We start from the raw sequence: 12,919 nt of genomic DNA, 5'->3' as shown, positions 1-12,919 counted from the left end.
ATAATGTAATTTTGGATTATTTTCTGACTAGGCTTGATTTTCGTCACATTCTTTCTAAAAAGGATTATAATAGTGATGTTTTGTAGATATGATTTATTACCTACTATTTCTCAAATATTCGTTACCATTACTTCTGGAAACTGTGCACCGATGCACCATTATAAGTAATCAAGCATTTATGAATATGTTTATTTATTATTAATATTTTAACATTAAAATAATAACATCTTTGTTACGAAATTTTATGTTTTCTTTCCCACAATGATATTTGTTGATGGTAGCAAGTATGATATATTATCTGTCAAATCTTAACATCAACATACCGCATCTTACCTTTGTTTCTATAGCTCATGTAACCCCTATTCGGTTTCATACAGATACAGATGGATTTTATTTTTTAAAACTGATACTGCAATCTATTGCAGAGACTTATGCAAATGACAAAAATGAGATTACGCATAAAATTGACAACAATTATAAAAGTTATTATGAATAACGAATGGAGTACGAGAATACTATATGACTAAATAATGTACAATATGAGCGAAAAGTTGAAATATTTCATAATCTCTTGCAAATTAAAACAAGAAATACTGTGTTGTATAAGGAATTCAAAGCTCAGAGAAAAAGCGTTAAATAAAAATTGACAACAATGATAAAAGTTATAATGAGTAACGAATGGAGTACAAGAATATAATATGAATAAACTTAATAATGTACAATATGAGCGAAAGAAGTTGAAATATTTCTTAATCTCTTGCAAATTAAAACAAGAAATACTGTGTTGTATAAGGAATTCAAAGCTCAGAGAAAAAGCGTTAAATAAAAATTGACAACAATGATAAAAGTTATAATGAGTAACGAATGGAGTACAAGAATATAATATGAATAAACTTAATAATGTACAATATGAGCGAAAGAAGTTGAAATATTTCTTAATCTCTTGCAAATTAAAACAAGAAATACTGTGTTGTATAAGGAATTCAAAGCTCAGAGAAAAAGCGTTAAATAAAAATTGACAACAATGATAAAAGTTATAATGAGTAACGAATGGAGTACAAGAATATAATATGAATAAACTTAATAATGTACAATATGAGCGAAAGAAGTTGAAATATTTCTTAATCTCTTGCAAATTAAAACAAGAAATACTGTGTTGTATAAGGAATTCAAAGCTCAGAGAAAAAGCGTTAAATAAAAATTGACAACAATGATAAAAGTTATAATGAGTAACGAATGGAGTACAAGAATATAATATGAATAAACTTAATAATGTACAATATGAGCGAAAGAAGTTGAAATATTTCTTAATCTCTTGCAAATTAAAACAAGAAATACTACGTTGTATAAGGAATTCAAAACTCAGAGAAAAAGCGTTAAATAAAAATTGACAACAATGATAAAAGTTATAATGAGTAACGAATGGAGTACAAGAATATAATATGAATAAACTTAATAATGTACAATATGACCGAAAGAAGTTGAAATATTTCTTAATCTCTTGTAAATTAAAACAAGAAATACTGCGTTGTATAAGGAATTCAAAACTCAGAGAAAAAGCGTTAAATAAAAATTGACAACAATGATAAAAGTTATAATGAGTAACGAATGGAGTACAAGAATATAATATGAATAAACTTAATAATGTACAATATGAGCGAAAGAAGTTGAAATATTTCTTAATCTCTTGCAAATTAAAACAAGAAATACTGCGTTGTATAAGGAATTCAAAACTCAGAGAAAAAGCGTTAAATAAAAATTGACAACAATGATAAAAGTTATAATGAGTAACGAATGGAGTACAAGAATACAATATGAATAAATTTAATAATGTACAATATGAGCGAAGGGTGGAAGGATTTTATAATCTCTTTCAAAGTAAAACAAGAAATACTGCGTTGTATCAGGAATACAAAGCTCAGAGAAAAAGCATTATATAAAAAATCAGACATTGAAAAAGAATTAAGAATGTTCTGCGAATAAAATACGGAAAATATGAAACAATTGTTTGAAAAATTCTATGAGATTATTCTAATACTTATAATTTTTCATTATCAATTAACCCGTAATTGTAGACGGGAGTTAAAATGACTCAACGTTGTTCATTAGTTCTGATTATCACGTGTTATTTTGTCCTTGAATGAAATCATCTCCTCATCTCCTCTGTACATTCAGTTTGGTCTTTAAGCAGTATGTTGACAAAAGTCTAAATATGAACACGTGAGCTGAAACTGCACGTCTCTGAAACTGCTTTTAATTAGAATAATGCAAAAATTAAAGAAATATTCTTAAAATATTGTATTCATCATTTTTGTTTGTTCAATTCTATCAGTTATTAACATTAGTGTAATTCTATAGTATCTAAACGAAGTACAGGGTGCGGCAGAAAAACTGCGGCAAACAATTTTTAATATAATTTTGTTAAAAATAAATAAAAAAAATATATCAAATAATAATGATAGTAGACTTTTACTAATAAATAATTTTAAATGATTTCAAAGTGGCCGTTTTTTACAGTGATGCAAAGGCGCAAACGTTAATCGAAATTTGCAGCAATGATCCGCAAGTCTTTTACCTTTAATCTATACCATCCCCTCCGAAGCCATTGCTTTAGACAGTCCAAACTTTTGTGTAGTTTAGAGCAAGACCTACACTCAAAAACGGACCATACACTTTAATCATGGGATTGAGATTCGGCGAGTATTGTGTCCGTTCTTCAGATGATATCACATCCGGAAAATGCGTCTTGCACCACTTTTCTGTCTTTTAAGCCTTGCGATCTGGTACGGAGTCTTGTGGAAACTCCCACTTGTCATTGCCGAAGTGCGTTTTGGCCTACGGAAGTACAACAGCTTCTAGAATGTCCCGCTGTTACACTTTTTGATTTATTTTAATGCCCTCATCCACACAAAACAAGAGTTGGGCAAATTCCGCCTTAGACCATGATCGACTTTGAATGTTGGCGATGTTTAGCATTTTCTGAAGTGCTGGAAACGTCTACAGACTAAATCATGTGGTTCTAAGTGCTATGAGTTTGTTGGATGGTAAAGAACGTCTCATTAGTGAAAAGAAATCTCTCCCAACGCTGACTTGTGACCCGTCTCAAAAGTGTTCGGCATCTTTGGAGCTGCACGAGTATATTTTCTTCAGTGAGAAGTTGAACTTTTTGGAACTGGTAAGGCTTGAACCCAAGCTCTGTTTTTGCCATTTGTCGCACTGATCAGTTTCTTATTCCCAGTTCACGAGCGATCTTTCTCAGAGAATCCTTAAATCTTTATTGAACTCGCATTTTGATAAACTTACGGCTACTGAAAGTGTTCACCGTACATTTTCGTTCAACTCCTGGACTTCATTTTTCCAAGTTCTTTAAAATGGCAGATAACATCAGACACCGTTTGCCGAGAACACATTAAGCAAAAAAACGGTTACCCACTGTCGGTTTCTTTGCCTAAACTCTGAAATCTCAAATCTTTTGCAGTATATTGTAAAAAATCCAAAAAACAATACGCAACTAAAAGATGCTTTATAAAATATCTTTTAATTGAAATGTTAGACAAAATGAAATTGACACAAATTAAAAAGAAATTAGTTCTATTCTATGATGTACTTACTTTGTCCGAGTTTCTTTGCCTCATCTTGTAGACACTTATTAAAAAATTGTTTTGGCTTTTCTTATAACATCATCCCAACATTTAATATTATTTAACATTTTTAATACTTTTGGTAATTACATGATTTCCAGAATGTAATATGTTTTCCAAAATAAATTCCAATACTGTTTACAAAAGACAAAAAGAAAAACAGGAATGGTGTCATTTTGACTTCATGTCTCTGGCTGCGTGAGAAAATTCATACCTCCAGTTTCGGGTTAAAAATTTCATTACGTTTATGAATCGTCTCTTGATGATGTATTACTAAGGTCTCTTTTATACCAAAGATTTTCTAGCTACGGTGAAGTTTTTCTGAATGTCCCCAGAAGACTAAAGGGACCAAATTTGGTAAAAATCGAAGGTACACTCAGTTCTTCATAAAGCCAGAAGTTGTAATCTGATTAGTAAAAACGCTATCCTACCACATGGAGGGATGTAGACCCTTTGGAGGAACTTCATCTCCCCCTCATCCTGCTATTGACGAGGCGAAGTAACCAACTTCACCCTCATTCATCTTTCCAGTCCAGGGCAGGCATGTCACCAGGCCTGCAGCTGTACCATGATTCGGAGATAGCCTTGTTTCACAGGGCGGGAGATCAGTTAAAACATTAATCATCTGGAATCCATCTGGTTGACAACCATCTGATAAATAGAAACGGTCAACCTGTGGCAAACAGGATATCACAGCTGTAACGAGAGGGGCTTAGTGTGATTGTTATGAGGATTTATAAGCAAATCGGCCGATATTTCCATTATCCCAAAGGATTTGCCAATTTTTTTTTATAAATATTTCCTGAAGCCGTGGTTTAAGCTAACACCGAGATTTTAGAACTTCCATTAATACACCTTCGATGATGGCTGCTTTTGAGAGACTATCAACTTAACCATATAACCAAAATATGCTTTAATTCACCCTAAGAGAATATTCGGATTTTGGGTGAGAAGGGATTGGATATCTTGAACGAGTTAATGAGGGAAACGAAGATCTTAAGAGGCGGTCCAACGATCTGCCACCTCACGGATTTGGTCATAAATCTGACATCCGACCCACTGGGGGACCACACTCCCCCGTCGCCTGTGGTACGCCTGTAGACGTCGGTGAGCTTCCCGCAAAATGTCGGTAAATGGACAAACATCAAAGAGCCGGAGAATCTGTTTGGGCTATGAGTGGTTAGGGCCAAAGAAACTGAGGGTCAGTTTGTTTTGAGCGGTTGAAAGGGGAACGCGTGCCGTATGAAGATTTCTCCGGTAGTGGGTCCGCCTCCACAGACTGGGGTGGCAATACGAAGGAAGGGTGACAGTTTTATGACCACATCTGTGAAGATCCTCTGGTCCTGGGACAGCGGCTTTATACGGTCAATATCTTCGAGAAAATGTCTATACAGAATTTAATTTTTGATTTTCCTTTGTTTGTTCGAATTATTGCCTTTTTCAGACCTAGCAATACTGTATGGAATTTATTCAGTTTTCCTCTTCATTGTAGGATTAAAATGCCGTTTCTAATTTTGCAATAGGAGCATCTTGCTCTCATTCCAATTTTAGGACTGTCTGTATAAAATGTCAGAGTGTTATTTTCCTAGAAGGGCTTTAATGTTGAGACTTGGTTTTCTATCTTAAACAAAGAAGTGATGGTAAGGGATGTTTTTGACTTTTTTTTTTCAAATTTTCTTGGAATGTAGGTAAAACCTTTCCATTCAATTTTTTTGCTTATGAATAAAGATTGCTACTTGGCAACTGTTGAAGATTAATCCTGTAACCCTGAACCCCTATTAAATTAATTGGACAACTCCAGATTTAACAACTTATTTCCTAAACATCTGCATAACACCAATAGGCCAAAGTTCATACTTATTTAATGCTCTCAATATGTACTCATCTCTAAAACTTAAACTTGCTAAACTAAATTGTTTTTGTTGCAATTAAAAAAAGAACTCTGTTGGAAAATGAGAAATTCATAATAATACGGACTCATAATATAGTATTTAAAGTGCGAAAATATTTAGTCAAAAAATGAATATCGTGCATATATTAGGGAACAAAACGAAACAAAAGTCTTTATTGACTGAATGATGGTGATAGAGTGTCTGAATGAAGAATAATAATAAACAAACGCTGCTTAATGATGGATACGACATCACCTAAAGACAAGAGTTGCATGACTCTGTTTTTTCATATTCAAAGCAATCTTGTCTAGCAACTTTTGAGGAAGAGTTCCCAATCTTCATTGAATATTTGTCTCAGCTTTCTGCTCCTCCGCGAAAGGTACGATCGCATCAATAGATGTATAAACAAAATATCCCAAGCACGTTAGTAGGATACCTAAATCATTAGACAGAAATCGTCCTTTTTTTTTTAGGAATTCCCGAAGAGCAAAACACCAGTAGGGTTATGCATTATCGTAATAAACTCAAAGTCTGGACCTAGGAACTTCTTTGAGCGCATGAAACAACACTTTTTTCGATTCCAAACTTTTCGGCTACACACTGAATCCTTTCTTCTAATTTTCTGATTATTTTAAATCCTTTAAAGACGTTCTGGCACGTTTATTTAATTTATCTGTACAATATCACTTTCATATGCAACAAATGTACGGAAATTTAACTTTTCGTGTTTTTGCTTTTTCGTATACGCAGTATAGAGAAAGTATAGTAACTGTCAAAAAATACGAACTCGATATTTGACGAATCTCCATGTTTTAAACCTGAGTTCTGAAAACACAATTTTAGAAAATGCCAGTCTGTCTATCTGTCTGTCTTTGACAAAGATAACTCAAAACCGCTTGAGACGAATGAAATTTGGTGCACAGGTTTAAAACCAAATTAGTAGATTTTTATAAAATTTTGAACAAACTCTATTCAGAGGAAGTCTGTCTGTCCGGCTATTCGAAAATAAGTCAGTACAATAACTACGAAACGAAGAGAGTTAGATAGATAAAATTCAATGCACAGAATTAGCATCTATAGTCTAGGCACCTTGCAAATTTTGAACCAAATCAAAGATTGGATTGATAGTATGTAGGTCTGTACTGTATTATGTGTAAAATCGATAGTTTAAAGGCGCAATGGCATAAATATATCAAATTTGATAAGGGATTTTGTGACTGCAAATGTAGCTTTGTGTCAAATTTTTGTTTGAATCATTTTGAGAAAAAGCGTCTAAGAACATAAATTCGATTTTCGAATGCTATTATCTATATACCAGAGAATTGATCGCCAAGATTGGCACGATAAATACAGTACAAACGCTATTTTCACCTCAAAGGTTTGTATTTCATAACTATTATACACCGATGCCATGCAAGATCTTCACTGGGATTTTTAGAAAATATGCAAGAAAGTTTTGGGGTGACAGGTCCCGCTGGATGTCAGTTGTTTTGCACTACGCGCACTAATTGCACGTGTTTTTAAACTTCCTTGCATCCTCTGCAACATTACGTTTCAAATACATGCAAATAAATAACCTATCAATTAAGTATGCTTATCATTGCAATAATCGCATTTCTCTCTCTCCTACACTTTTATAAATGTATGATGAAAAATTATTAATTTATTATGCAATTTTTGAACTTTAATGCAGATGACAGTTCATTTCTGAATCTGGAACTCGTGATTTCACGAATTCCAAAATTAAAATTCTGCAATGACAAAATCTAGTTTAAGTTACAGTATTTGTTATTTCAACATATGAATTTCAATAAGGGATGAATGTTTCATATTTCTTCTATGAAATAATCATCGGTCTAATTATCAGTAAGAAATTAAGTCAGTGTTCACGATTTGAACTTTTATAAGTATGTCAAACATCCAGTGTTCTTTTAAACACATTTTCACTTCAAATTGTATAAATAGATTTTTTTTTAGAATAAATGCAAATTTAGGGTGTAATTCACTTAAACAGCTGAAAAATAATGATATGCATACGATATGAAAGGATTATCTGCGAAATTCGAAAGAGCACGCAATTCTTATCTTCATCAGACATCATTTAAAAATAGACATGTGATTGTGATGAACCACAGAATGCTTTCTAGGACATAAAACTCAGTGGCAAGATTAAAAATGCTGTATATATTTTAGCTTTAAACTTTGAGTTCGTTTGAGTTTAAAGCTTGCGGACCTATTTAAGCTTATTCTTTATATATCACGGGACCGCCGCAACTTAGACGCTTCCTGCATTGTGGTTGGTTTTCTGTACCCATGTGGTTACAGAAAAAGCTGGGGATATGACTCCTGCCATCGATGACAGAACGCATTTCCTTAGGGAAGGATTATACCGTGGCCAGTGATGACCCTTAGCACTGAACCGGAGTTCCTCCAAAGTTGTTGTTGCTTCGGTCTGGTCATTTAGATTTTTCCGTGGGCCTATCCGGTGGGTCGGAGTAGACAGTTTTGGTTTAGGTTAGGTTATACATCCTAAATACCCCCTGGGGGGCACCTCGTCAATAAGGATGAGAAGCTTCCGGCAGGGTTGTTGGTTTTCGCCACCCTATTGGGCCCAGAAAATGTAGGGATCTGACTCCTCTCATCAATGACGGAACATACTTCCCAAGGGAAGTGTTGTACCACAACTGGTGATTGCCCATAGGACTCAACCATATTCCCACCAGTGCTGCTGGTGTGGTGGTCTGGTCATTCAGATTTTCCCATGTGCAATCCGGTGGGTCTGTGTAGCCAGTTTTAGTTTAGGTTAGGTTATACATCCTAATTACCCTCTAGGGGCACTTCGTAAATGAGGATGAGAAGCTTCCGGCATGGTGGTTGATTCTCGCTATTCTGATGGGTACAGAAAAATTTGTGGGTCTGGCTCCTCCCATCGATGATGGGATGTATTTCCCAACGGGAAGGCTGTACCATGGCAGGTGATGGTCCTTAGGACTGAATCACAGTTATCGCCAGTGATGCTGTTGCGGCAACTGCCATCCGAGACAGTTGCAGCATTTGAATGATATTCCGGTCATTCAGATTTTTTCCGTGTGTCTCACTGTGAGTCGGAGTAGACGGTTTAAGGTTATACAGCATAACTGATTTTATTAAACTATTGCTAAGAATTTCATTTTTAAGATTTTTCTATATGCAATGGTTTCAGTTTCATACTGGACTTAATCTCCCGTTCATTTTATCAAAAGAAAAATTTGAGTTGATACTGAAATGAGTCATACAAATACTGAATCTCGGACAATATCTTGACATCGTTATTTCTCAAATGTTTACTTTCTTATCCTTCATCGCATATAGCTTTGCTCGGCCAAAGGTACAACGGAATGCAGAGGAAATGCGCATATTGACTTGGTTTTCTATTTTCTTTTAAACAAATCTTAGAGAAAATATTGTAATTGTCTAAAAGTCGAGCTTTACGAATCTCCACGTTTCAGACCTCTCTGAGCCTGAAAAACATATTTTCGGCATTATGTCTATCTGTCAATGAAAACGATAACTCAAAAACACTTTGAGCTAGATATTTGACATTAGATGCATGGACTTGCGCCCAAATTTTAAACAAATAATAATTTCTAACAAATTTTGAACGAAACGCAATCACAAGGAATCTGTCTTGCTATTCGAATGCACGTGAATTCGATTTCTACAAGACGCAAAAAGCTAGATTAGTAAAATTTTGCCCTTGTACAGATGTAACATTATAGATGTAGATTGTAAAATATATCTGGACGTAAAGAACATGCTCATATCAAATTTCATTAAGATCGAACTAGATCTGTATGATTGTGTAAAAGATATACAAATATAACAATTATTATATACAGATGAATGTCTATATATATATATATATATGTAATGATATTTTAAACTCTTAATTTAATCCAAATTAATTTCCAAAACTTTATCTTAATTTAGCCCATTGTAACTTCATTCTAAAATATTCTCTTATTTCGTGATCCAATTCCACTTTCGGTTTAATTAATTCCCTTGTAAAAATAATGCGCCATCAGTATTACGTATCAAGAAAAAGTGATAGTTTCGGTGCCCTTGAAAAGGTGTCAAAGGTCAGCATATGTATTCCATCGGCGCGTGGCCGGAAAACCCATCTTATATAAAACTAGTGATCATTTGTTTCGGCCCTTTTTTGCCTTTTTCCTTCCTTGTTACTTCTGCTTTTGTGTCGCACTGCATCTGCTTGTAAATAAATTGCTTTCCCGAGATGGATATTAAAGAGAATTAAAAATACAACGTCTCGTCTATGTTTTCAAATCTGCCTTCTGCTTCAACCAAAATTATGTTACATATTATTTAGCCGACAGGATTCGAAAAACATTACATATATGTGTGTATTTCAAAATATGTTTACAAAGACTAGTGAGGAAATTAAAAGTAACAATCACCAAAAGGTGTTTACATTCATTTTACTAAGTGAAGTGCAAAAAAAGTATGTACACTTGTAGTTGAAGATTATACTTGCATCTAATGGCATTATCTTCCCTTTGCAGGTCTGAAAATTATTGCACTCTCGTTTTTTTAGCACTCTCGTTTTTTTAACACTCTCGTTTTTAGCACTCTCGTTTTTTTAGCACTCTCGTTTTTTAGCACTCTCGTTTTTTTAGCACGTGGTTTTTTAGCACTCTCGTTTTTTTAGCACGTTGTAGAAGAGATTACAAACCACATTTTTAAACTCAACTTTTAAAGACTATAGTATTAAATTCACCAAATTTTCGCATGAGTTTAAAGGAATTTGATGCATGATAAGAAAGGTATATGATAGGTAGAATGAATGCTGAATAGAAACTGATCTAAGCACATGAGAGTAGGTAATGTTCTGTGCTATCTGTTTAAAAACCTGTATGACAAAAGTGATAAAACAGGTGCTGATAAACAGGAAAGATTCAAACTTACAAGAACATTAATTACTATCTACTGGCAAAAGATATCGTAGTAAAAACAGTCTTTAAACTCACTGTAGCGATATGCAGTTATACAACTATTGACAATGGATTTAAAAAACAGTTGTTTGTAAATAAAATTATGATTTGTTTTCCATTAACTAGGACTGATAAGATAAAGGTTCTCATCTGACGTGGTAAAGAGAAATCGTAATTGGTGCACCATCGTTAAGATTCCGCATTTTCATTATAAATGTTTTTTGGCTCTCCTTTCTACAGAAGTATTTTATGTTTTTCAGTTAGGAGAAAATAAAACAGGTAAAAGGTTTGAAAGAAAGATCTTAGAAGTGAGAGCACTAAAATTAGGAAGTTACATTTTTATATATATATTAAGGATTTTAATCATGAAATTCTTTATTTGAGACTATTTAAAAAAAAATGGAACTAAAATAATGAATGTGTACAAAATTGGAAAAAAAAAATTAACTGTCTTACAAAGTTCCACAGGTTTCTTTTATTATCTTGTATTGAAAATACAAAAAAAGTATTGCGATTATTAAAAAATTTGAACTAGATATTTTGACGAATCTTCATGTTTTCAGCCAGAAAAATAATGTTGGCAGTAAGACTGTAAACTTAATAACTCTGGAACGCTTTGAGATAGATAAATAAAATTTGGCTTATGGACCTACGACCACATTTGTAGATTTCTACAAAATTTTGAGTAAAATCCATTTCGAGGAATTCTATTTATCTGCCTATTCGAGTACAAGAGAATTCGATTATTACAAAACGAAAAGAGCTAGGTAAATAAAATTTGGTACGTGGATTTAACTTCCAAAAACGTATATTTTTATCAAATTTTGAGCCAAATATGTGAAGCAATTTTTCGTCTGGTGTTTTATGGTTCTGCGTGTGTATAAACTCAATAATTCATAAAAGCAGTGACTTAACAAAATCAATGTAATTCGCTATATTATTTTATGATTACAATTGTTGTTCCGTGTCAGATTTTGGTGTCTGAGAGTCTGAAAATAAAACAAAATATGTATTATTTCGATAGAATCAGTAAAAATGCAGAATTCACACCAAAGATTTATATATCGCAACTTCTTTGACCAAATTCATTCAAAGTATTCGAAGTCTTACCCAACATTCATAATTTTATGTGTGGGGGAGCGGAGAGGAGTAAAGAATTTACTAGAGTACGCGAGAAAATTTCGGAAAGGCATTCCAGTTATTATGTGAATACGAACTATATAAGAAAATGAATCGTTTTTAAAATTCCTCGTCTGAATTACATAAAAATCTCGAGAACGTTTTATGCTAGAAGATATTATTTTGAATAGTCGTGTTGATATATTTATTTCCATTCATGCAATTATGGATTCTGTAATATATAGAGTGTGGTTCTTCCGTCCGATGTAAAGTGTCTAGACGTGCAATTGCCAAAAATCTCATCTTAATGGATGATAGTGGAAGTCCTTATTTTGTTGCATTATGAACCATTGATCTAGATGATAGAAGACTCATGTGGATGATAATGGAAGTCCTTATTTTGCTGCATTAGAAACCAAAGATTTTTAGGATTGAAGAATCATGTGGATGATAATGGAAGCCCTTATATTGCTGCATTAGAAACTATTGATCTTGAGGATTGAAGAATCATGGGGATGATAATGGAAGCCCTTATATTGCTGCATAAGAAACTATTGATCTTGAGGATTGAAGAATCACGTGAATGACAATGGAAGCCCTTATATTGCTGTATTAGAAACCAATTATCTTGAGGATTGAAGAATCATGTGGATGATAATGAAAGTACTTATATTGCTGCATTAGAAACCAAATATTTTTGGGATTGAAGAATCATGTGGTTGATAATGGAAGCCCTTATATTGCTGAATTAGAAACTATTGATCTTGAGGATTGAAGAATCATGTGGATGATAATAGAAGTCCTTATTTTCTGCATTAGAAAAATAATTATGTTGAGGATGGAAGAATCTTATGGGTGATAATGGAAGTCCTTATTTTTCTGCATTAGAAAAATAATTATTTTGAGGATGGAAGAATCTTGTGGGTGATAATGGAAGTCCTTATATTGCTGCATTAGAAAACTAATGATGTTGAGGATGGAAGAATCCTGTGAGTGATAATGGAAGTCCTTACTTCGCTGCATTAGAAATCAATGATCTTGAGGATGGAAGAATCCGATAGTTCGACTGCCATACATATTATGCATGATTAACCCTTTGCACTTTTAGGCTGCCTCTCACTCTGCATTCAAGACGGTGCATCATTTTGACATTTTATTTATTTATTTATTAAATTTTAATTGCTGAAAATATCTACAGAATGGTAAAAAGTTGTAGATTCATTTTTCAGGGAAACTCAACTTAAAACAATTGTATGCATTTATTTTTTGGAGTAATTAA

At 33.4% G+C, this 12,919-nt stretch overlaps 1 protein-coding gene across 1 annotated transcript in view; it reads right to left on the bottom strand.

Moving 5' to 3' along the window:
- The window catches only part of LOC129971915 (PE-PGRS family protein PE_PGRS33-like), a 122,642-nt gene extending 119,434 nt beyond the window's left edge, over positions 1–3,208 (bottom strand). The window contains exon 1 of the mRNA XM_056085893.1: positions 3,091–3,208. Within this exon, the coding sequence (XP_055941868.1) occupies positions 3,091–3,208 (118 nt within the window). The remainder of the gene's footprint in view (positions 1–3,090) is intronic.
- Between the last annotated feature and the right edge of the window lie 9,711 nt (positions 3,209–12,919).

Source organism: Argiope bruennichi, chromosome 6, assembly GCF_947563725.1.
Source record: "Argiope bruennichi chromosome 6, qqArgBrue1.1, whole genome shotgun sequence".
Taxonomy (NCBI): Eukaryota; Metazoa; Arthropoda; class Arachnida; order Araneae; family Araneidae; genus Argiope; species Argiope bruennichi.
The sequence above is the reverse complement of the archived record's forward strand: the minus strand, read 5'-3'. Positions and strand labels throughout refer to the sequence as shown.